We start from the raw sequence: 27368 nt of genomic DNA, 5'->3' as shown, positions 1-27368 counted from the left end.
CTCTCTGTATTTTCTCTCTGAGAAAACTGCTTTGTGCTCTGGGATCAATTAGAGGTGGTTTCAGCACAGACAGACTGTGACTGAGGCTGGCTCGTGTTTTGTTTGGGTGAGAAATGTGTTCGGACCTCATGACCTGCCCACACGTACTTATCAGTGTCCTTGTGCGCCCTAGGGCAGAGTAAACAGGGGATGAGACCTGTCCTTCCTTCCTGTAGAGACTGTTCCTGGATCTACCAACTGCTGTATTCCATTTAACCTGACTTAAGCTAATTCCATTTCCTAATTCCATTTACATTTTTCTGAAGGAAATGTGAGTGGTGCTGTAATGTAACCATGCAACCATGTTTCTGGGGCCCCCAAAAGAGCCCTTCTCCACCAAGTCTCTGTTATTTGATGATTTGTGTGCCTCAAATGAAGCATTTTTATTATTTAACCATGCAAATAAGTCAATCTTAACACCTAAAAATGCCTCATCATGACACCATGAGCCTCTTTCTAAGCCTTTCATAAACATGTCAGGGTCATACACTGTTAAAAAACAACAACAGTGTATTAACCTCTGTATTAACTAATAATAATACAATAATTCCTTCATTGTATTAAAGGAGACATATCATGCTTTTAAATCGTTCCTTTTTACATATAAATCATACATTTGTAGTCTATATAAAGCGGAACTGCAATGCTTGGGTCTGAATTCCTCATTATTATAGCTCCACAGGCCCCTTTTCTACCCCTTTTCTGATGTGCGTCTGAGAGCAACTCGTTTTGGTGCGGTCTCTTTAAATTCAATTGAGACACTTCATACCCCGCCGCCTCTCCAGGATGCAGAGGTTCAACTCCACCCCGTTCGGCCATTTTTGTCTTTTGATAGCAGAGATACGATTATCTAGCGGCACAGAAACTTTTTATTCACACGTTATTAACAAAATGTCAACAACGGAAGACTTGTCCAGCCAGCCTTACATGTTCGAGCCAGAGTCGGAGCCGGAGCGAGATGAAAATGAAGACGACGAACCTGCAGAACAACGTCTTCATATGGATGTATCGCAATGGTGTGTTACTGTATTTACACATGAAACTTTGGTCTTCCGACCTTTTACCACCGTGTCGATTTATTTTGATTAATATGTGCGAGGGAGAGAGAGCAAGACAGCGTCTAGTTTGGAGACGGTGTCTTGTTTACACTTTCGCCTGGCTCTGAAGAGAGAGAGAGTGCGTGCGCGCGACCGGGTCTCTCTCTCTCTGCTCGTTCTTTCAGTTAAACATGCCTGTCACAAGCGCGGCAGTTCATCTACATTAGACAGTGTAATGAAGCGTGTGGGTTACTACATCCAACAACCGAACATTTTAACTTACCCTGTCGTAACTTCTGCATCTTTTAGCTTGGACTACAAAATTGCAGAGAGAAATAAAAATGGCGGATTGCTCGAAGTGTTGGGCTGGAAGTCAATGTCCTTATTATAGTTCCGCTGCAAATACTGTGACGTAATAGTTCACAAAACGTCATAGATAACAGAAAAATCTGAACAGGTTGAAAAATAAGGCCAAAACAGAATATAAAGATATCAACGAAGCACCTGAAGAGAATAATTTCAACTTTTCTGTACTTCTAAACACTCCAAATATACAACAAAATGCATTTAAGGGCTAAAAAAGTGGATTTAGCATATGTCCCCTTTAACTAAAAAAAATTATTTCAATGAACTCAAAATTGAAAAGGCAGCTAGGTTACTCACTTTTTTAAATTAAACCAAATATATATATATTTTAAGTTTTTAAATATATATAGGCTATTTATGGAAGCTTGTTTCTGCCACAGACTAAAAAAGGTAATTGTAACTTTTTCTCTCACAATTTGACTTTTTTCCACACTTGCGAGTTTATACCTTGGAATTCTGACTTTTTTCCACTCGTAATTCCAAGTGATCAAAAATATACTTTTTCTATTTTTAAAATGATATTTTGTCATTCTTTTTTACATTCTCGAGTAATTGCCATTAATCTAATACAAATGTCATTCTCACTATGCCGAAAAGTAATTATTATTATACTATATATCATATACTGTATGACACAGCAGCCAGTAGCTATACTTTTATAATACTTGCCATGGGTTGTTTTTTTAGTCCGCAGGTTGAAGCGACCTCAGTGGAATGAAAACTTTTAACCCCCCGGAACGCGATTTGTACACAACTGGAACACAACTGGGCTAGTTTTGGCCCTGATTGGCCGAGTTTTGAATAGCAATTGGGTTGGTTGTGTGACACAAACCTGCCATCCCTGACAGCAGCTGTGCTAAAACCCAGAATATAGTAAAAGATGCTCACTTGGCAGACATATCACTGTGCAGAACCCATTGCAGATCATTATTTTTGTTGCACAGCAATGAGCTGTTATGTCAGGGGTTTTAAACATAAACAAATAAATGAACAGTTGTTATATCGTAATATAATTACTGTGGCAACAAGTGAGAGATATTCTAGAAATGTACATATGGTCTTAATGAGGTGAAATGAGGTCTAGTGCACTGCATTGAAGGGTTTCTGGTGAGAAGCTGGTGTTATCATTCACCGTCATGGGTGATTTGATATCCTCGAACCCACTGCGCAGAACAAAACCGCATGTTCCAAACCTCAGTGACTGCAGAGATCCTAGAGAGCAAGGACGACAAACACAAAATTGTTCCAGGGTGGAATCAGCCTACAGCCTTTATTGCACATTCCTGTTTGGTTTTGCTCTGACCACATCCTGGCATGATGTTTATGCAGTGCAGAAAACACATTGTCTTGTAGTTTTACCTTTCACCCTGTGAAAGCCTGAGATCACTACATATACCAGACTCCTTTCAATTCAGGTACACATATATTATATTTTTTCATTTATTTTTCTTTCTCTTTTTATCATCAGTGACAATGCCTGCAACATGCTTCAAAATCTTCATTTTGGCAAACTACAAATAAATTAAAACACATTCATAGAACACAATTTGACATTTAAAGACATTAATAAAGAAAATTAGGACAAACTGAACCAACGGAGGGAAAAGAAATACAAAGAAGCGGCTTCTGCTCTTTTTCATTACTTTCTTGCTTTTTTTTTTGAAAAAAGAAAAAGAAAACAAGTTAGCTAGCTAACAATCACAGACCACATGCAGATATAATACAACAGAATCATCTCACTCGTTTGGACGATTAACTCTGTTAGTTAGTTTCTGCAAACTACTGATCTAAACTATATCACAAAATTATGCTTTAAACCGGAAAACATCCAATTTCGCGATATTTTTGACTGGTTATAATAAGTCCTTGGTATAGTATCTCCTCTCGCTAAATAGGAAAACACACGACCACTTCTCAATAATGTCCAAACAGAGTCTGGAGAAGACCAAATGCACTTCAGTAGTGATAAGAGATACCATTTGCGACTAGACAGAAATCTGCAATAAGCCACCCACGAGGGTTTACGCGATGTTTTTACAATCACTGCAGTGATACGAACACCAATTACAGGTTGTCCAGTGACCAGCGTGTTTTTTAATTTCGATGACCAGGATACAGCAAAATGTAGTGCTTTCCACCAGATTGAAGCACTGGACATTAGAGAACCTTAATATCAATAACACAAAAAGCTACCAGACAGAAATAAATATATCAGTAACGGATCAACAGTGTTGTTTCGCCTCCTTCCTCCTTCAGGGCATCAGCATTTGCTGTTGTATCATTTATACATCAGTTTCTTCGTCCTTGTTTTAAATTAATTAGCAGCTTCTCATCTAACATTTGAAATCGTCAGTAATAGCAGAGAGTCTTTCTACTGAGAGCGCAGCAGTTACACACGGGAAAACACACAAGGAAATGGTGACAAAGTACATTAAGCATTTGGCACATACTGTTTCATGTCTGGAGAAGACTACCTTCAAAATACCATATGAAACAGCATCTCACAACAATTTCTTGAGGGTGGTCTTCTATGATTTTTCAAACCTTGAAGCATAATTTTAAGGGAATATTTTTCACCCAAAAATGACAGGTCCGTCATCATTTACACACCCTAACGTCATTCCAAACCAGTATGACTGACATTCTTCTGTAGTATAAAAGGAGACATTTTGAAGAATGTAATGGTCATTCTTTATATATATGGTCATTCTATTCTATGGTGGTTCTCCATGTAAACATGGATGTGGATTGGGGCTGTCAAGTTCACCATAAAGTATAATAATATTGGTCAACGGTTGTGAACGCTATATTCTAGTCTTCTGAAGACATGATAACTTTGGGTTGCCAACAAAATCCCAATATAAGTGGGATCTTGTATAATCTTCCCATTCGCCGTAGCTCTTATACGGTATCTCATTGACATTTCCACATATTCAAATTTCAAAATCAGGATTTATCATGTCAATGACAACATTGACATCAAATTTGACTCGTGGAGTTTAAATGTGCCAGATTTGAATGGACACGGACAGTGAAGCGCAAGACTTTCTTAGTTCTTTACCTAGGCCTTTACTCTCATCTATGGCTTCGAAAGACTATTTTCGAGATTGACAATTTAATGGAAAAGAGCAGCCAGTACAACACTTCAGCATTTTTCCTTTAGTGTTTCACTGAAGAAAGAACATCATCAAGGCGAGAAAATGACAGAATCTTCATGTCAGCAACACCCATGATTTTGCCTTCTCGACTATTGTGTCATTTGTATTTCACACACCGTATGAAGAGCACCATGGGTGGGGTGGGGTCTAAAATCTCACTGCTCACAAGATGCAATCTGAGCCGTTCTGGATTCACGCTGACATTTGAAGGAGAAGTCAATAAACATCAAGGCGTCGAGCTGCAGCTCTCTCGGAGCATCAATCAGGCAACTAAACGAGCCGCCCTCATTCCTCAAGGTTTCTGAACAAAGAAGTCGCCCCCTCAGCGTCTCTCTCTCTCTCTCCATCTCTGTCCTTCTTCATCTGGCTCTTGTCAACAGTAGCGGCACCAGCTACCAGTCCAGGTTTTAAGTCATAACTGAGATTGTGCGTTGATTTACGCAGTTCGAGAGCGATGTTTATAGTCATGAGACCTTATATCCTGGGCTGTCGGCCATTTTGTCCTGTTTACTGTTGTTCTAGTCTAGTATTGATCAAGCACACAGCACAGTGATGCAGAGTCAGTGCAAGGCGGATGAATCGGGGCCCACAACCACGAGCGTATCGATCGATGAGCCAAAATAGTACGAGTGAATCAGCACAATTAATGTTTGATCGTGTTTGGGGCATCAGCTGTGGCATCGGCATGTGAAGGTGCCAAGTTACAGTAATTCCCTATGTTGTCTCACAAAGGGGTGGGTCCGCTCAATCGGCATTGTCCTGTCGCTAAGAGCTCCATGGGGACAGATGCCACGATGAACACTCAGCATCTCATGTGCAAACATCACCATGTCTGTCACATGCCTCTCTCTGTCGCCAATACTAAGATCCCATTGGGATGTCGACATTCGTTAATGCCATCTGGTATCTAAATCATCAGAATTAAGAGCTTTTGGTCTTCTCCAAAAACAAATAATAGAATGACCAATAGAGGTGGTTCACATTTTTTTTCTTTGACCTCTGCATAAGCAACAAAGACTGCGTATCTATCCAATTTTTCAAATCCGATCTTTAGGACTGGCAGTCCATTGTTTTATAAGTGATGAAATCTGGTGTTGGTTCAGATTATGTTGGTTGCCATTGTATTGATGTAAGCATTAGCATGATGCCAGACTTTCTCATTGTATTTGAACACATATGGGTTTGTAAACTGGCTTTTTTTCTGTTCAGACTTCAAAAAAACAATTGAATTTGAAAAATCAGATATTTGCTGCCTGTCTGAACAAAGACCTAGAGTATTTTTTCTCCATTGGAAATCAATGACCAGCTACGCAACACAGTGATGTCTAAATTTTGCCACGCGTACAGAGGAAAAGAAAGAGCACAGCTCTACATAAATTACAATCATCATGTTGCATCCAACTGTGAAAAACAGCACAGCCGATGAGGAGGAAACCAGAAAAACCGAACCTCAAATGTAGTGTAATGATCTGCTTATCTATTAAGTGTTAACAAAGTCATTTGCATGTAAATGGAGGCAAGTCTGATGCTGTTCAGTGCAATGCATTGTCAGCTATAAAAGGAAAGAGGGATTGGATGGCGAAGAAAATAAGCAAAACAGACAGATAGACAAGGATATAGAGTGAGGATGTGGGATTGGTGCACATTTAACTTTGCTTGGAGCCTCAATCATATCCAGAGTCCTTAGCTGTATGTAGCTGCAGTGACGCCCACACTCATGAGTAATTGTGATGTCGCAGCGAGTGTTCGGTCCATGGCACCTCGATGAAGAAGAGTGAAGGACTGGGTGATGGTGAATGTGCCACGTTGATGTATAAGATATGATGCCCTAGCTTTTGTTTTTTTTCGTAGTTAAGTTTGATGATGAAAAAGAAGAAAACCCAACTGAAAAAAGCCATGTCGGGATCGCGACATCAGCCGTCGGACACGGGAGGGGACACCCAGCCATACTTCTCGTGGGTCTTGACAAGGCTCTTGAAGGTCGCCTCAGCTTCCTTGCGACTAAAGGCCTTCTTAGACTTGCCTGCTTTCCTGCAAATACGACCCTAAAGAGAAAACAACATTTGGAGAAATCAAGATTTTCATCTGTCAAAGTGAAACATACTGAATTTAATGATCTTCAAAAGGAATACTGGAAATGGAATTGTTGGATGAGGTGCTCAAAACAATATTCTAATCATAAAAATAAAAAATAAAAAATGTAATGCTTCATATCAGCATACAATTTGCTAAATATATTATAAATGATGTAACAACAACATAAGCTATATAATTATAAATATAAGCACGCAATACAAATTTTTATCTAAACTTTATAGAACATTTTTGGATAGTTGGATATGAATATTGTTAAAAATATAAAATGTTACATAAATTAATACTTCATAATCATATCAGTGTATAACTGCTGAATATATAACAACTATATTATGAATATATATATATATATATATATATATATATATATATATATATATATATATAGATAGATAGATAGATAGATAGATAGATAGATAGAAAATAATAAATATGAACATGAACATGCAAAAGAAATTGTATCTAAACTTCAGAGATCAATTTTGCAGTGAATATTATGTTACAATATTGGTGAATATTATTTAATAATATTATAACATTTTTGAAAGATTTTTGAAGCACTTTGTAGATAATGAGATTTTTGAGGACACCTGGATAATCTGCTTTGGTCTTGGAATTCTCTCATTATTATTTTACAGTTTAACATGCAAATCAGACGTCTCTTCCTGTCTAAATAGGCGCTTTTGTCCAGAATCGGCTGCAACGATCCAAACATTTTGACAAGAAGTTTATGATTCCTGGATATGCACTCTAAAGTCAGATTTTGCAATTTGATAGATTTTGTTCAACCTAAATGACTCTCAGCTATTACATATCTACCTGCTACAGAGAGACACACTATACGTAATCTTAAACGTATCCATTATATTTCAAGAGATGGGAAGCAGAAAAGTATCATTCTTCAACATCCTCTTAACTTAAACATAGGGCAGTACATGGAATGTGTGTCCAAGAGAAAAATTACAAATGACCAATGATCTTAATGGATTGTGACATTTCCTGTTGGACACAACATTTAACTTTCAAATATAATTCATGTCTAACAATTTAAAGGTAAAGTGTAATTTAATCATGTTACATTGGTTTCTATGCCAGTTTAATATACAAACAAACAACTATACGTAAGACATTCATACACCCTGAAGAGTGTAAACACTATGGTCCTTTCTGAATGTTGAGCAGGTCAGTATGTTAACTTGTAATTTGACCAATGCTAAATTTTGAGCTGAATGAGTTATTTGCAATTGCACTATTCCATGTAATGTGCAAAGAAAACGAATTTAACCCTATAAATTATATACATGTATATGATTGTACTTATAAGTGAATCCCTTTAGTCCCAAAAAAGCCGTCTGAGGTTTTCTATACAAACAATCAAAGATGCTTAAATCAGATCAGTCTAGTATGCCAAAATCAACCTCTAGGCCTCTAGGTGTGTGTAGTCTGATACCAGATTTATTGACCTGTTTTTTCATATATTGTGTAACTGACATGCAGAAGCAGATGTGTGAATGACAGATTATGGTGTGATTAAATGGTCCTGGTGCTCCATTTTCAGAGGTTTTCCAATTTTCAATTTCAAAGCCGACTGCTCTGAGCTTTGAAGACACAGTAAATCAAGAGGCTGTGCGTGATAAAACCTCAGGCTGAATTATTTAAACAAGCTTCAAGACCATTTTAACACCAGGTTCAGCCATTTTGATCACTGGTAAAGGATAATGGGAATATAAATGATGCAATGGTGCATCCATGATTGCGGCATCCCACAGTAAAACATCCAGCTCTCATAGTATGTCATTCCTCCCTGAAGTGATCATTTCAAAGTTAAAAAAAGAGATTTTTAATGCTGCAAGGCAAAGAAATGGGATCCCCCTTACTTATGTCTTATCTGTCTTAGACAGACAGACAGACAGACAGACAGACAGACAGACAGACAGACAGACAGATAGATAGATAGATAGATAGATAGATAGATAGATAGATAGATAGATAGATAGATAGATAGATAGATAGATAGATAGATAGATAGATAGATAGATAGATAGATAGATAGATAGATGTAGGGGTTGGGTTTATCTTTTTTAATTAAGGGAGTTTGGCATCATTACATGTTTATTAAAGGTTAGCAAAGCAAAGTTTTGTTTTTTTTGGAATAATGTACATGAATCATGCACAATAAGACCAGGTACTTGTATAGCAAATGGAAAAGTATTTATCAAACTCTAAATCCTGTTCTGCAGTCTGCCAATGTTTTTGGTCTGACATCCTTAAAATACCAGCCAACAACCTGGCATGACCAAACCAAACAAATGATTTTATAACGGGGTAGACATTTTAAACAAGCTAAGGTGTGACAGTGAGACACATGTACGCCTCTGCATAGGCAGAACAAATGGCATATTTAAAAATAAAATTAGACCAAATGCCTATTTGAATTTTTTTTTTAAAAAGGCCAAAAAATTATTTACTCACAATGTTCAAACAATGTGAAACACAAAATAAGACGTAGGCAGAATGTCCTTTCCAACAAAGTTGGACGTCTAAGCTGCTCTAAAATCGAATTCTTTTTCACCGAAATCAATGACCAAATTTATAAATTTTGGCGTAAATTTATACTTTAAGACCAGTCGAAGGATTAGGTTTGGCATGCAATCCACAACCATCCAAATATGCCACTACAGGCTACGTATGAGAACTCACAGACCCAGCATCCACTAAATGAGCAAAAAGGATGTGCTTTCAGATGCCCCAGGACTGAGGTCAGTCTAGTGCCAGTGCTGATGTAAGACAGCAGGGACAGTGAGACAGAAATAGCCAGCTCTTCCCTCAGGCTCTATCAGTCAGGATGAGATCTAATGGCCCAGAAGTAACCGCCTGTGCTCAATCGAGAAAAGCCTGCCCCATCCTCTCAGAAAAGCCTGTGATTTTTGGATTAAAAGGAGCCAATGGAGCCTTAATTAAGCTTTATTCTGTTTACGGTCTCTCTTGGAAATCGCTTCTCTCATGCTTGAGAGGCAACGGTGGAAAGCGCTAGGGACGAAAGCGAGAATGCGTGGGGAGTCGTGCCGATGTTAATCCAGGTTATTTGCATCAGCGTTTTCCCTGCAGCATGCTAAGGGCATCACTGACGTCTCCCTACGCTATTTTGGTTTGGTGTGTATAGAGTGCAACGCAGTACCCGTGTGAAGTGCCGGATGGGTAATCCTGTGAATTGAGATCAGTCAATGGTCTCGCTCGGCCTCTGTGCATTCTGGGACAACACAGACGGTAGGGATTATGTAACCGACATGTGCCAGATAAGGGTAAACAGAGTTGCTCTTTGCATCATAGCATCACATGAAGCGTATACCTGTTTGATGCTGCTTACAGTCTCATGTCAAAAGGGAAGTTGTCTGTAAATTTAACATGACAAAGAAGCAATATAGTTGATGATCTCTTACAGTAAGGCAGAATATACTCTTGATTAGAGACACATGACAGGTCTTTTCATTTCCAATCTATAGCCTATTGGTCAATGCATGCAATGGTCTTAAGCATTAGCAATAGTACAGAGTAAAATTACGTATACAAGAAGTGCATTGTATAAAATTATTAATCTAAATGTTAGTAAGGACACCTAATATAAAGTGGGACCCAATAGTTTTATGGCTTATTTATTCTGATTTAGAAAGCCTTAAAAAACAGCAAATGTCTGAGCTTTGGTATGCAGAAATATCTCCCAAAATCAAAGAAAAACTACAAAAACAAACTTAAAATTTAAAAGATTGTCAAAGCACATTAAGTTAAAAGTGAATGAAGTGAATGAATGAACGATTCAGTGAAGCTAAAATTCTCCAAAGTAGCTAAACCATGATAAACCACGAATGCTCAGCAGCAAAATGTGGCCTGTCCTTTCCTTTTATAATACAATAGCTGCATGATAATTGGGGGTCTGTTGTGTCAGTGGCAACTAAAACTGTAATTACCCTTGAGTGCTTTGGGTCATTTGGGGAAAATTGTTATCTAGTCACCGCTGCCTCAGACTCATCATGAATTTGGCATTTTAAAGCTCTTGACAGGTTGAGGTAAGTTACAGCAGAGGGTTAATGGCAAGTCTCTAGCTTCATTATGGATTCTCATCCATTTCCATTACTCACGCTGGTCTTTGCAATCATCCTTATAAAGGGACTATCTAATGACCGATGTGATCTATCTATGGAGCCCATCTAATCACATTACTAGTTAAGATCCAGGCTGCAGTACACTCTTGAGAAAAATGGCCCGAAATAGCACCAGATTATAATTCTGTTGGCTTGCAACCACAGCAAAACCCACACTTCACCCTACACTCTTAAAAATAAAGGTGCCTAAATGGGTTTTTTATTCTGATGACATAAGAGACTCTTTTTAAAGTTCCTACAGTGCAATGTGATGACCTTTTTTATGGTACTTCAGAGAATCACATATATCCTAGACTAGCATCAATAAATCCAAGAAGTCTTCGCTTTGTTCTGTTAATGGATGAACCAATACGCTGATCAGAAGAACCTCCAATGGAACATCAGGAGCTTTAATAATCTCCACAGAACCATAAAGACAAATTAAGCACCTTATATAGAGGTCCAAAACGGTTCTTGATAACCAATGGTTCTTTGCTGAAGATAGAATTCATTCAAAAATGACAATTCTGCCTCATGTTGTTCCAAACTGGTGTGGCGTGGAAGATAAAAACAGCCTCAGCCACCATATACTTCAATGCACTCGTAAAAACAAAGGTTCCAAATGGGGTTCCTCACAGCGAGAACATTTTCTTCATTTAAAGAACCTTATGTACAATTGAAGGTTGCATATATGTTCTTCATAGAATCATTCTTCATAGAACAATTGATGCCAATAAAGAACCTTTATTTATAAGACTGATGTATGGAAAAAGATGCAATGGAAGTGAATGGAGACCGGGGTATCTTTTGGGTAGAAATAAAACCATACCGGTCTGGAACGACATGAAGGCATGTTTTATTCTGTTTTACTTCGTAGTTACATATGTAACAGAGTAACAACGCATTGAATGGACGTTGCATGGTTTTTTCACGCTTTTCACCTGTGCGCCGATGCCAAAATGGAGGATGGCGTCAAGAAACATGAGATGAGAAGAAATCAACGCTGCTATGGCAATAACCCATCCTCACCTGTCCTTTCACCAGACTGGCAGCGAACTGCCTCATCACGGCCTCGACGGTGTAAGCGCTCGACCAGCCGCGGGGCGTTAATAACTCCATGCAGATCGCGCCGCCGTCCAGCACGTATCCGTTCTCCAGCCGCGGCGTGAGGACGCGCATGAACGGCGGAGAGAAGGGGAAATTGTCGGGGAAGGTGACATTCAGCAGTATGTACTCGGTGTTGGTCTCCTTCATGTCCTGCCACAGCGCGGAATCCTTGTCCACCTGGTGCAGCTTGACATTCCAGTCAAACAGGTTATCGTCCGCCAGCTCCACCGTGATGAAGTTGTCGCCGAGCCGCCGGATCTCCTGCAGCTCCTTCATCAGCCTCCGCGTCCGCACCTGGGTGCAGTGCTGTCGGTTCGCCGCCGGCGGGGGCATCACGGAGCCGCTCGTCGCCTTACTGCCAGCCGTTAACTGCTTCTCTTTCGTGTCCTTGCTCGGTTTGTCCTGTTTGACGGCTGGCTTGTCCTTGCCGGACACGTCGAAGCGCCTGGCTTTGATTTCGGGCGTGCTGAGGATGTTGTTGGTCTCGTTGCTGGTGTTGCAGTGCTTCGTGTTGTTGTTTTTCTGGTTGCCTTTGGTCCCTTTCAGTGAGCCCTGGTGGTGATGCTTCGGGTCCTCCGTGTCTCGGTCGTGCAGTCGAATGAGCCCGATTTTTCTCAAAAGAGTAGCCATTGTGATGGTTCGCCGTTCGAGGTGAGTGTAATGGAGCTCGGAAAAAAAGACGCCCGCAAAGCAGCTCTTCCTCAATGCATCATTTCTCCCCGCGAGTGCACTGAAACACAAGAGCTCTCATTTAATACGCATTCCTACTCCTATAATTCCCTGTGAGGCTGCACACCCGCGGCTGCTGCAGGAGGCGCGATAACGTTGCTAGAAAATGAACCGAGAATCTGGCGCAGGCATACAAGAATTAGAAGAGCGGGAGCGGAGCACCTCAGGTCAGTTGGCTTCCGCTGTACCTGGACGGAATGAGTAATCAAGGGTCCTGCACGAGTTATTTTTTTTCTTCACACCAGTATTCCGACAAGTCCCGCCCTTGACCTGATCACTGTTTGCTGGAGTTGCAACAGCTATGTGATTGACTTCTAAACTGTCCAATCACAGACCGGAAGTCTCATCCTAACCAATCCTGCCGTTGGACGCTGGACTTGTCTGGATGCTGGTGGATGAAATATAAATAACGCGTTGCTCGACATCTATATTATTAACGCTTGTATTGTTAGTACATTTTTCTGTTATAAGACAAGTCATATTTGGCGTATTGTGCATTTGTTTATTGTTATTCTATGTTTTTTTTCTCTTTTTTTTTTCGTTTTTACATGTAATTTCTATACATGGATTTCTCGGCGACGTCATCACTGCTTGCGCACGCATCCAGGAGGCAGAAAGACCCGCGGTCTTCGTACTGGAGTAAAGGGTTTAGGCTAGTAGCATAGGCTACAGTTAGTGGTGGTGTTGTCGCTAAGTCAAAATACCAAGGAGTTGTTGCGTAATTTATTTACATGCAGGCCTATCTGTTGTGTTTTATCTGCTCATTTAAATTATACATGTTGCAAGTAATTCCAAATCTAGGCAAATGGAAGAGTGGGACAGAAGGAGGAAGTTGTATGTTATTCTTTCTATTCATAATTTGACGAGCTGCACATGACCACATAGCACGTAGTTGTATGCATCAAGGGATTTGTACGCTCTAATAATTTCTCTTGTAAGTTATACACACTTGCTTGAATAAGATAATTATGGCTATATATCAGGCCATACAATTGCTGGCCACTTCTTGTCATCCACAATCCAAAGATCGTCATGTATTGCGTAGGGATCCGGCAAGATCTCACCAGAGTAAGTTTTATTTATTATTTTTGCCGAGTAGTTTCTCACCTATATTTAACAGCGCTTCGTCAGAAGTATAAATACAACAGCCGTTTTTTAAATCCTATCCAATGGTTGAAAGGAAAGGAGTAAACACGGTCACTAGTAGGTTGTGACGGCTGTCAATCAAAATGTGGAGCGGTGATTCGTTCCATGTGTTTCCTGCACTGATCTATATAGAATGTCATATAGATCAGTCGTTTCTGTCAGAAAACAAATAGATAAGTTGGTCAATTTAAATTTAACAGAATTTATCAACTTGCCTGCTGTGGTTGTTTTAATTCACATCCTTTCTAAAAAATGTAATATATTCTTAATATATAAGACTGTCAATGATCTAATTTCATGTTTTATATTTTATTTGTTACATTACTAACTTAGTCTAACATGATAATTCATACATACATCACAGTATGTCCGGATTTTGATTCGTAAACAGTTGGACGTTTTACATAATGTTATATTAATATGAAACACAAACAGATCCAACTCTGAAATTGCAATTTATTATTGAGTCAACAAGAAATTACAAACAATGCGAAATCTACGTTAATTACAATGTTCTTTTACAGAACTCGGCATAACAGCTAGCGGTTTTCTGCCTCCTGGATGCGCGCGCATCCGGTATTGTTTGTATACAAGAAACCCGTGTATATAAAATTAAACTCTTGTATTTGAAATGAGGGCTGCTTTATATGTTGTTGGGTACAAAGAAATCTCATAAATAAAATTTTGTATCATTGCACAGCCTTGTGTATTTGCTTGTTTTCTCCCTGGCGTTTTCTACAAATCACTGTAATATTATATAAGATGCTATCAGCATTATAATAATAAAAACTCTAAATAAATAATGCGTCTTTGGCCTAATGTTTGGGTTGGGAAGAGGTCGAGTTTATGATCAGCTTCCAATGAATCAATACACATTCTTCACTTAAACCTCGCATTGAAAAGGTAAGTGCACCAGTAGGCTAGTTGCATTAATCTTTTGTGTTTGAACGAACCTTGCTGGCCATCAACCAATACATTATGTCATCCATATGTTATGTTGAATTATATTTAGCGTAATACTGTCAAACTGGTCAATGAAATTGTTTCAGAGTAAATCCAAAATATTTCACAATTATATTATATGGAACGTTTTTTCAACAATGACTTTGCAGCAATTCGAAACGCTTTACAGCACAACGAAGGATTCTGTTACCAGGGTAACAGTCCATTCTCACTCGCTATTGGATGAAACGCAGCCGGAAAGCAGTACGCTGTCATGGAAGCTTCGTTGCGTGAGCTGATGTCCGTCTTTTGTCAATAATTGTATAGTTTTATCTTGATAAAATTAACCTTTATTTAAAAATACAGCACGTCATGGCCGAAAAGTTTGATAATCTCGAGGAACACCTCGAGAAATTCGTCGAAAACATACGACAGCTTGGAATTATTGTCAGCGATTTTCAGCCTAGCAGTCAAACAGGACTCAATCAGAAACTGTGAGTTGTAATCTGTTTTTTTGAACACGAATCCCAAACATCATGTTGGTTTAAACAAAACGTATCTAGAAAGTAATAGCGATGTTTTTAGCTGTAGACTTTATTGGCTCAATATCTGTCATTTTGCCTCATTCAGTCACGACTCACGAGTAAAGCCTGTAAATGATTGGGTTATTTATTTCCTCAGGAATTTTATGATCACAGGACTGCAGGACATTGAGAAATGCCGACAGCAGCTACATGATATCAACGTACCGTTGGAAGTGTTTGAGTGAGTATTACATTTCATTATGGAGATACATTGAGATTATTTCTTGAATCATCTTGTAAATGTTTTGTTGTTGATTGACTTTTTTATTTTATGTTTTAAATTACCCTTCTTTTGCACTCATTCCTTCTATGTACCAATTTAATGAACATACCTGTTATATTCAAGAAAGATCAGATATCACATCTGTATAAAAACATGAATTGCTATGATTGATTATTGATGTTTTGCACTGTGCCCACAGGTATATTGATCAGGGTCGTAACCCTCAACTCTACACCAAGGAGTGCTTAGAGAGAGCTTTGGCTAAAAATGAGCAGGTCAAAGGAAAGATTGACACCTTGACTGTGAGTATTGGTCCAGTACTAACACAATGAATGACTCATTTGGGAGTGCCAGCAGGTTATTTGTTATAAAAGGACATAAGTTTTTTATAATTATGCTACCACTCCTGCTTATAGTTATTGTAATTATATTCATTAGATAGACAGTTAGATGCTAGATTAGACAGTTCTTTGCTTTATACATTTCTGCTGTAGATAGACAATTTCCCGATATGTTTTGAATAATACAAACAAAGGCACATCATCTCACCCTCTTACAATATTTTGCGGTTTCTCTTTTTCTCTCCAGAAATTTAAAAGCCTCCTCATTTCTGAGCTGGGAAAGGTTTTTCCTGAAGAGATGGCTAAATATAAGGCCATTCATGGAGATGACCCTCCTTCATGATTTACCAGTGCCACAACACTTCAAACGCAAGATGTACATATGTTGATATTAATATAACATGTTTTTTAAGGTTCAATTCATCAGTCAAATATGCAAATTTTTACAGCTTTTTCATCTTTGTATTTGCCTTTGTAATTCACAAGAATACAATTTGAAAACTGAGGGATATTTTGAGAAACCCTTGAAACAGTGAAAAGCTTTTTTTTTTTCCATGCATTGTAATTTTCGCAGCATAATTTTTTATTTTTCAGTTGAATAAATGATTATTTTGTGTAATCACAACAACCAGTCTTTTTTGTTATATCGACCACGTTGTTTTTGAATGTATAATCGTTTCAGCAAGCTGTTATATAACCTTTATCGGGTGTTTATTCGGTTGCATTGGCTCCAGTGGTCTCAAGTTACTTTCTGGCATGCTCTTTTTCGCCATGCGTGTAATCTCACACTACTTGTCTGGTGCCGTGGTGATGGAGTTGATTGGTACGTGTCCTCCTTAAACCACATGGCATTATTCACGAGCCATGACTGAGCTGAACTGGGAGCTTACAGTGGGACTTTACCCTAGATGACAATTTAAGGACTGTCTTTCATGTGATGACAAATCAGAGGCGTTCTTTATGAATGTCTCATTCTGAACATTGAAAGATGGGTCATTAGAATGGTAAAGCTTTGTACTTGGGCAACAAAGACTGGAGATTTAAACGTGCGTCTGAAATACCTTTGGTCCAATCGGTGGTGGTTTTGTAACTCCTTTGTAAGGCTTTAAGTCTTTCAAGACTGTTCAAACTCAGAACATCTGCTGTACGATTAGTCACTCCCCTTCACAAAAGGACTCTCTTTAGACTTTTAGCCAGTGTTTGGACTGGAATATAGTGGATTGCATACTGCATAGTATGCTCTGCCTATTTAAAAAAGGAACTTTTGGGAAATGTATAATGCAATGACAAATACAGTATACAATGCAACAAGAATGTAGCGGACAGTTGCGTGATGTCATTATGTGTACATTTTAAAATTAAACAGCTCAAATTTGTATTTTTATTTTACCATGACAATAATACTTCTGCTAGATTTACAAACAGTATATGCAGAGTCATTTAGAGATGGATAAACATTATTGATTGACAAAGGGGAGTATAGATGTGTCTCAATGTGTGTGGAACAAGGTCATCACAGAAGAGAATTATCTCTGTGAGTTCTCCATTGCTTTTTAATTTTCAGAGCTGCCCTTTTTCTTAGAGTTCATCTTTTGTAAGCACTCAAACACAACACCTGTAGTGGGAGGACAGACGTAGTAGTGTTACACAAAAAAACACTTCCAAATACGTCTTTGAGAGGTGGTGTGCATGGGCAACCTGCAGGCTTTGTTCAGAGGCTAAACGTTTTTGTGGGTGAATCGTGAATTCATCTTGTGACTCATGAGATGGATCATGTTTTTTTTCTGTAGTATGACCTTCATTTCAACAAACACCTCTTCAACATCTTCTAACTGAAGAGCAGTGACACAACATCCGGAAGAAATTAACAATATATTGCTAATTAAGCAGTTTTGTCTTAATGTTGTGATCATTTTAAAATATCTAAATCATTCTAGCTGTCTCGTTCTATTGGCCTATATAGCGTTCTATACAAAATGTAATACTATGACTTACTGCTATGATATCATTAATATTTGATTTGATTTTTCTTTATCCAGGAGAGAAACCTTTCTGAGAATTACAAGAGTGTCCTTGCCAATTGAGGCAGCAAATGAACATATACACAAAACAATTTCTAATAAAACAACTTCTTAATCAACATTAAACAACATTACAAACATTCAGTTCGATGACTTGTCCTCCAGTTATTGAATAATGGATTTAAAATGTTTCAGGGACAACAAATGATGTAACTCCAAATTCATGTGTTAACTGCAGTAAATTGTACTATTTGGTTCAATAAGAAATTATACATCATTTCTATATAATGCTTATCCTGTATGTTATAATTAATCTATTTTCAATATAGTACAGTTTTTCTGAATTGCTAGAACACATTTCTTGAAACATCACTCACTTTCTCAAAACCTTAAACACAAAACCAAATTTTCAAACCACAATTGCCTCAAAACTATTTTATCTGTGCTCAAAATCAAACAACGCTTTCAGATCATACACACAGCGAGTCAATCTTATAAACACTTCAGATCATTCGTTAGACACTACATCAAAAAATGGAGAACACAGAATCCAAAGCATGCAGTTACAGAAAAAAAGTATTGTAACAAAGTGTAAACAAATTTTGCCATTACGTAAAAAAAAGTAATGACATTTTACAGTAGTAAGGTGAATAAATTGTATACTGTATCTTCAAGTATAGTATTTTATTATATTGTATTGTAGGCCTGCATTATGTATTGTATTATGTATTGTAATAATAGTAGGCCTATTAAATGTCTGTATATTCAGCACTTCCATACTGTGAAAATACAGTGACCCAACTGCAAAAGCCAAAAAGGTTACAGAAAACTCTAAATGAATAGTATGTTACAGTAAAGTAAACTCAGTAAAGAAGAGTTGTGCGACTGCAAAATCAAGGTCAGTGAGAGAGATTGATTCTGCTTCAGTATGATGTCTTCATATTGGGTCCGGCCTAAGGACTTTGTCCACATCACAGACAATGTTGTCTCTGCAGGCAAAGGGAAAAACTTAAAGCAGATCCAGCCTTGACAACATTCTCCAGACCTTGCTCTTTCTCATACTCTTCCTCCTTGTTCACCACCTCTTACACACATACTCTTCCTCTAATATTGTTTCCATACATTGTTGATATCAACATTCAGCGCAACATTTTGAATTACATTCTGAACTGACTTGTATTATGTACAGTTGGTTTGGTCACATCTTTAGAAATAAGTGTTAACAATTTTGAGTTGTGTGTGTAAACGATGACAACAGTGTTGTAGTTGTGTTTAACGTTTGCCTGCCTGTGTTAAAGGAGAACTCCGGTCAATTTTAACATTGAGCTCATTTTTTTGTAAATTTGGAGTGCTGTCAATACAGAGAACAACGACAAAAATCTGTGTTGCCTACACCGTGTTATCCTCTTTTTAAAATTTGCACCCTGTTGACTTCAATGGGGCAGGTTTTAAACCTGCGTTTAGCCTCCTTTAACATCCTTGATTTGTCATTACAAGTGCACAGGTCATGTGAGTGATTCCTTCAGAGTGAACACGAGTGAATCTGACTGCAGTAGATGTGAAAGAAATGAATAAAAGTGATGTTAATTCAGCCAGCGAAAATACCTGTATTTACTTCCTGTTTTCGGTCGAAGCCCACAGTAATCGATTGTCGAGTTCACACGCATAGGTTTAGTATCTATGATCACGCGCGTGAACTCGACAATCGATTACTGTGGGCTTCGACCGAAAACAGGAAGTAAATACAGGTATTTTCGCTGGCTGAATTAACATCACTTTTATTCATTTCTTTCACATCTACTGCAGTCAGATTCACCGTGTTCACTCTAAATAAACTCACTCACATGGCTGGGCACTTGTAATGACACATCAAGGATGTTAAGAGGCTAAACGCAGGTTTAAAACCTGCCCCATTGAAGTCAACAGGGTGCAAATTTTAAAAAGAGGATAACACGGTGTAGGCAACACCGATTTTTGTCGTTGTTCTCTGTACTGACAGCACTCCAAATTTACAAGAAAATGAGCTCAATGTTAAAATTGACCGGAGTTCTCCTTTAAGCGTTTTGAAACATAAGTGCATCACAGTGCGAAATGTGTTTTAGTGAGTGAGAATGTGTTTAGAGTTTTGCAAAAATTGTGCATGAGATTTGCAAACAGTGTTTTAACTACCTGAACTTGTTTAATGCTTTACAGAAAGAGTGATTTATTCAACAAATTGGTTTAGGCTATTGAGAATTTGGTTCAGAGAATGGAGTTTAGTGTTTTAGCAATTCAGAAAGACGTTAATGGTGACATTTTAGTTCTCTTTCAATATAAATTTCTGGTGCTAATTGTCTGCCAGGTGAAAAGTACTAGAAGCAAATTTTTGTTGTTGTTGTTGTTGCATTTTTCGTGTACGGACGACAACGTTGTCAAAACAAACCCCGTTCCCACGGATCTGCGAAAACAACTAAAAACTAGGGCTGAACGATATATCGTTATCGTATCTATATCGAGATATGAACTTTCAAGATATTACTATCGAAAAAAGCAACGATATAGACGATATAGATTTTCCCTCTCCGCGCTCGCCCTGCATACAACTCTGGCAGTCACAACAAACATCAGTTTTACGAGTGCCCTTGAATGCACCGCTAAAGCCAGCGCGCGCACACCATAGACATAATTCTATGGCGCACACTACCAGGGACGTGGGAACTATATTGTGAGAGGGGGGGCGGCGTTTCCATGGTGACGCGTCATTGCTTGTCACGTGACACACCGCAGCAGCAACAGCGCTGAATGAATGATGATCTTCCTTTATGTCATTTTTCCTTTTTTATTCAGAATATTCACAAATGTGTTAGCTATGGCATGAAATATCTGATATTCCGATTGTCAAATACATGCAAGTGGAAGTATATTGTTGTTTAAACACCATTATAACGATCGCGTTAGTTGAGCTGTATGCGCGATGGCGGGCGCATATGAGTTTGTGCCGCAGACGCAGGTCAGAGAATCGGATCTGTTGGATTTACAACCTCTATGTTTACAACACGTGAATTCATCCACTTCTCCCGAAATACTTAAAAGTAAGTGGCTGGTGAGCTGGGAATAGAATAGAGTAAACATTGAAGTTACTTACACAATGTGTATCTGATATGAATAAAACGTGTCGAATTATAATGGAAAGGATTATTATTACCTCTTCCATAGACATCATCGTGTATTTTACAAACTCTAAATGTATTGTTTTTTTAGTACTTACGTAGTCATATCGTATTGTATCGATATCGAGATATCTGGCATGAAAATCGAGATATGAAATTTTGTCCATATCGTTCAGCCCTACTAAAAACACTGTATTATGCAAATAAGGCTAGTAGTTGGCGATGACACTTTGTAAAGAAACACCATGCGCCTATAAACTGAACATGCAATACGAATGCGCATACCGTCAATTTGCGTTTTTGTAGTTTACACAGAGACGATAATAGTGTCGTTTTTTTAAAAACTTGCACTTTGAAATCCGTTTTGAAAAGTTTGTGTTTTCAGGCCCCCAAAAAGCCATTGTTGTGTAAATGAATGGCTAAACGGCTTAAAAATTTTTACGTTTAGTTGAAACCGGTGCCATTTTATTTACCCCTTAGTATGTTTTTAATATCAATACTTGCCTTATCAAGCCCCACATTTGATGCTCTGTTGGCTCTTTAAGTGTGCATGATATCAGGAAGTAAAATTACTTTTCACATACTGATGAACAAGAAATGTTCTCAATGAATACATGTGTGTGGCTCTATTAAGTGGCATGTGAAGACCAAGTATGGTAACCCATACTCAGAATTTGTCCTCTGCCCCAGGTGAGCGATTGGGAGTGACTTGCTCAAGGGCACCTCAGTCATTTCCTGCCAGCATTGAGAATCAAACCCTTAACCTTCAGGTGTGACTCTCTAACCACTAGACCATGACTATTAGAGTCTTAACCCACAGCAAATATGTTCCTTTGACCCTCATTTTACATGATGCCAGCACAAGCAAGTCAGAATCACATGCGTACGACTCTCTTGGTTAGCAGCAACCCAATGCTACCTTTGATAATATTATCGTAATGGCTTTGCAATGCTAATGAAAGGTGCTGCAGACCGACTGTGATTGCAGTTGTGCGTGCAATCCTGAAGAGCTCCGGACAGTTTGATCATCTTTTCCTCTTGATTAAACACTTTCCACATGAAGGAGAGCATTGGCTCTATTCAAGGACAATCACCCCCTTCTGTGAAGGTCATGAGGAAGTCAAACCCCTCAGCCTTCTGTTGCAGTTATCACCATAGCAACTTATCCCGCCTGCCACTGATGAAGACAAAAGCCACCGTATAAGGGGACGAGAAAAAGGGGCATGTGTCGGAAAAGGAACTGATGCATATTCAGCAGACACACACACATATGTTCTGAGCAAACTGCACATCCCATGTGTGTTTGAGTTTGTCATTTATTTTTTGCCCTTTAGGGTCAAAGGTTGCAATAGCTCTGAATTAGCTGAAATGGATCAGGTTTTAGCGTGCAAGTGCGGGCGTGCATGTTAATATCAAAGCAGCAAACATCTCAAACCTTAAATTTAACAACACTTGACGCACTTCATACGTAAATTTTCATGACTCATACAGGATGGAAGTTTCCTTGGTGGGTGTTCAGCTTTTATGGTCAGTACGTACGACTTTCCCGTGCCAGGAACGTGGACTCATTTGGAGGTAGAAAGTGTAGCCTTGAGGGTTGCTCAGAGAAAGGGCAAGGCTGTTGATCTCTCTGGTCTCCATGGAGATGGAAGTCTTGCTCTCTCAATCCTTTCCTCATTAAATCCCGACATGGCACAAAGCCACGGCAGATCATGCGATCCCGTATCTCGCCCTTTCACTGGAGAAAAACCAACCTTTACATTGCTAAACATTTATATACCCATGCAAATGTTTACTTGAACGAAATAGTTCAACCCATAATGTAAGTGCTGTCATGATACTTACCCTCGTGTTGATTTTAACCCAGACTGCTGTTTCTCCGTAGAATACAAAAGGATAATTTTTTTAAGAATCTTCCTGCAGCTCCTTTCCACACACACAAGAAAATCTTCAGCAAAAAATCTTCTTTTGTGTTTCATGTAAAAAAAAAAAAAAAAAAAAATATATATATATATATATATGTCTAAAAAATATATGTGTATATGGTCTTCAATTATGGGTTAATGAAACAATCTAAATATTTTCAATATTAAAGGGCACCTATTATGCAAAATTCACTTTTACATGGTGTTTGAACATAAATGTGTGTTGGCAGTGTCTGAGCAAAACCACCCTAGAATGATAAAAATCCACCCAGTGGTTTTTTTACAATCTCAAAAAATCATAAGCACTGTCTCAGAATGAGCTGTTCTCAGATTCGGCGCATTGTGACGTAGAATTGAGCAGGCCCCTCCCACGACTGTTGAGTGACACTTCAGTTTGAGCCTAGACCCGCCCTGAGGGAGCTGGACAGACACAGTCCACCAGTGTTCGACGCTTGAGCAGCTGTAGACAAGAATGTCTCCTAAGCGATTGAGGTGTGTTGTTGATGGATGTAAGAATGAACATAGCAGTCTTCATTTACTCCCGTTGTTACTCGAGGATGGATCTGTACTGTTTGTGATCAAGCTTACACTCTCCGGAGCAACAGGCCTAACGTGACTGGACACGGAAGAAATGAAACTGCGAGCGCGCTCTTTATGACAGCTCTTCGAGTCATTTTACAGATATAAGGTTTACCAGTTTATTTAGCACCCACTGAAAAGGTGTGTATATTTGTTTACTGTTAGTTGTAACGAGTGTTTTGTGTACTTTGCTGTGTATGTTTTTGATAATGAAAGGGAGAGAGAGAGAGAGAGTTTATGGATAAGACTTTAATGCGTACTTCTTATACTATGTTTATTCAGCTCTTACAGAGATTCTCTGGAGTAAAACTAACGCTCATCTTTTGTGTGATGTACAATAAACTTCACTGAACTCATCAGTATATTTTGGTCATCATTCAGACGGGGTTTTGCTACAGCAGGCTTGTATTAGTGGATAAAAGCAGATGACAAATAAGTTATAACCATAATTAAACTAAACTATACCTGTTCTATGTCCATACAGCATATATTCTCTGGCTCTGTGGGCATTATTGTCCGACTCCGAGTCGAAATGAACACCACAACTGAGAGTTTCTGTTCTGATATTATCAGATGAGATTGTCCTGACTTTGAGCGCGAGCTCGTGAGGCTCCGCCCCCTGTGCCGTGCAGCAGCAGTTAATTTGCATTTAAAGGGCACACACTAAAACAGCGCGTTTTTCTGAGCCCCAAAAAATTACAATTTAAACATGCTGTAAAAAATGATCTGTTGGGAATTTTGAGCTAAAACTTCACATACATACTCTGGGGACATCAGAGACTTATTTTACATCTTGTGAAAAGAGTCATAATAGGTGCCCTTTAACTAATCTGTTAGTTGCCTGAATGACGATTCAAGTAATTGGTTTTAACTTGTGTTTCTATGGGGGGCATTTACGTAAGGCAGAAATTAATAGAACAAAACACGCAAACACAATAACCATGATGAACGTTTAAAAAAAACGCAATTGTTAAAAAGCAAGGCAATGGCAAAAGATGTTTGTCAGAATGTTTATGGTTGCAGCAGCGATACTTTAAAGGTGGTGAACCAAAGACTTTACTTTTTGAGTAAAATGAGAGAAAACTGAGAAAAAAAAGAGTAGGTGAGGCTTGATTTTAGCGCACCTCCTGTTCTGCCAAGTTGTCAGAATGACGTAATCAGAGAATGAACAGCATTCAAAATTTTCTGATTTTGACTACATAGTTTTGTTTTCATGCTGACTTTAAAGAGGATGAATTTAAATATGCAACTTTTCCAAAGAATATAACCCTGCAAACTGTGTAACAGCTAAAGCATGGTGTGCTATTAGCATGCTAGCTACACCAGTGCTGCCAAGAGAATTGCAACATTTTTGTAGTTATCGACTAGTCAGTTGCTTAGTTGTTTGAACTTGTCTTGCCTAATTTGGAATGCCATGAGGATAAGTAAACAATACCAATTTAGGTGAACTGTCCCTTTAAGATATTGAAGTGAGGCTTGTTTTTAGAAACCTCCTTCCCTTTTCCAAGAAGGAGAGGCTTTTGTTTGCTCATCCTGCAGCATTCATTTGAATATCACAGGCCCGTTGGGATTCAAACCTAATTTCTTCCCTTCCTCACTGTCTATCTTCCCTCAGCCCCAGGGCTTCTTATTTAATATACAATCAGCATGATTTCCTGACAAGCATCTAGCGCATTGCAAGAGCGCAGAGGCTTACGCAGCTCTTTGAGTTCCCACAGGCTTAATTAGAGCTGTTTGTTGACAGCTTTCAGGTTTCAACCACTGTCCTCCTGTAGGAGTAATGATGGTGTTATGTTGGTTGTTGCACCAATGTAAAATCTATCAGTGCCCATCCCTGTTTCACACAGGTACTTACAGATGAGTGATTTTGGCAGCTGGATAATTAATATGGGGTCTACTGGTTGTGTGCTTGTTGTCCTCCGTGCAGCTCTGCCCGGGATGCATAGTATTCTCACACTTCCTAGTGTGATCCAAGTGTGATATCATATACAAGGAAAGGGGCATTCTCAGGATGTTGTCCTGACTTGTTCTCTTCTCAAGGGATGATTCAATTTCCAATTAATGTTGAAAGATTTAAATGGAGTACAAGGTCACATGGTTCATTATGTGCAAATAAGCGAGTACTCGGAAGAAAATTTCATGCAAAAATGAAAATTCTGCCATTATACTGTATATGTCATTCCACATCTATATCACTTTTTTTTCTATTCTTTTCAATATAATAGTGAAGTGAATGGGTATTGGTAATGTGAGACCCCATATACAAAATCATGTGATATACTGATTTACGTTGTCATTCACTGAAAAGATTCCCACTTCGTTTGCACTTTTGCACAAACTTGATGCAATGCGAACACTTACAAGGCACATGGTGTGAAGCGTCCAACCCGATCTCACGGAAAACGTTACTATTTTACAAGGTGGTGATTTGGTATGAATTCGTATGATGTGAATCGTATGACAACGTACGATTTTTACAATAAAGGTCATGAAGATCCACTCCTAACACCATTGCAGATAGAGTGTCTCGCTTTTGTCTGTTATTTCCTCCAACATGATTATGTTCAGTAGAAGCTACACACTACTACTACTTTTTGTCCATTTTGTGACTGGTGGCAAGCAGCTTTAAGGTGCAATAATGGCAACTATGTTGGAGTGTCAACCAGATAGTTACTGTGGTGCTGGATAATTTACAATATTATCATTTGGTGGTATTAACAATATCATTCATGTCATTTTTTAAATATCATGGTTATCGTCAATACTAGTATATTGTGACACCTCTACTTATGTGTATAATAAAAATATGCAAATGTAAATGAAATTAGTTTAATTGTATGGAAAATAGTCTGGGATATTCTGCTACATTTGTTTTCTTCATTAAATAATTACATTTGTACTCTGAACAATACGTATGCCTCTGATTTTAATTTAGAAGGCTTCAGCAGAAGGGATCGTAATTAGCATGCTATAAATGCCAACTGGATGCTAATTTATTTTATGTATAACTCCACAGTGTCGTAAGACAGACGCTTATGTGAGCAGAATGTCCCCTTTGGATCTGGAAGGACGATGTCAGACGTACATCAAGCCCCATAAAACTCTATGGCACAACCCTGCCTTTGTCTTGCCATTTGTCCCACACTTCTGTCCCCTTTGACACGTGTTTGTGTATGAATGTGTTTATATACACACCTCAAATGGGACATATACTGTCTACCACTTAAACCTGGAGCGACTTTAATGACCTTGAAGACAGTGGAGGAGGGGGACACCTAAATATTAAATGTCAATGTGTCATGTAACACATGCACCATTTGTATTGAAGACATGAATGAACCTTATTGACAAAAGTCATGCCACTATTTTCCAAGCCATCCAACGTAAGATTTTACTTGTGTCAATACAATCTAGCTGCGAGTTTTATAGAAGTGAGTTTTGCATTCCCAAGCACCCTCATATTTCCTTCTTAAAATGAAAAAATCTAATTCAAATGATTGGTTTGCAGTTGTTTGGGGGTTGAGGTTTGCAGGGGGGTCAGCCATCATGATTCAGGGACCCCTGCATGAATAGAGTTGGGGGGAGGATATGGACGCCTGCATGTCTAATAGTCTGAAACAGGCACATTGTATCCAACTCGTGCCTCGGGATCTTTAGGTGCAGCAGATGTGAGTTATGCATGGCCATTTGAAGATAATTAATCTCTGTCTCCTCTGCTCTCTGCCCCCCAGATCATCAGTACAGCCCGTCTCTGTGTCTTTACGCACTTGCACACGTGTCCCACAG

At 38.6% G+C, this 27368-nt stretch overlaps 2 protein-coding genes across 2 annotated transcripts; one reads left to right on the top strand and one right to left on the bottom strand.

The window, feature by feature from the left end:
- Positions 1 to 3185: 3185 nt before the first annotated feature.
- Positions 3186 to 12948, bottom strand: ube2ql1 (ubiquitin conjugating enzyme E2 QL1). The gene is made up of 2 exons (XM_079879628.1): positions 11866 to 12948; positions 3186 to 6645 (listed from the first exon to the last, which is right to left on the bottom strand). Exons 1-2 carry the CDS (start codon positions 12571 to 12573, stop codon positions 6514 to 6516), a joined length of 840 nt encoding a protein of 279 aa, XP_079735754.1. The 5' UTR covers positions 12574 to 12948; the 3' UTR covers positions 3186 to 6513.
- Positions 12949 to 14991: 2043 nt separating this feature from the next.
- med10 (mediator complex subunit 10) lies at positions 14992 to 16536 on the top strand. Its single transcript, XM_079879627.1, has 4 exons — positions 14992 to 15254; positions 15442 to 15525; positions 15767 to 15869; positions 16156 to 16536. Exons 1-4 carry the CDS (start codon positions 15133 to 15135, stop codon positions 16249 to 16251), a joined length of 405 nt encoding a protein of 134 aa, XP_079735753.1. The 5' UTR covers positions 14992 to 15132; the 3' UTR covers positions 16252 to 16536.
- The last annotated feature ends 10832 nt before the right edge of the window (positions 16537 to 27368 follow it).

This window comes from Squalius cephalus (genome assembly GCF_949319135.1).
Source record: "Squalius cephalus genome assembly, chromosome: 8".
Lineage (NCBI taxonomy): Eukaryota > Metazoa > Chordata > Actinopteri > Cypriniformes > Leuciscidae > Squalius > Squalius cephalus.
Note: the sequence above shows the minus strand (reverse complement) of the source record. Positions and strands in the feature narration are given on the sequence as shown.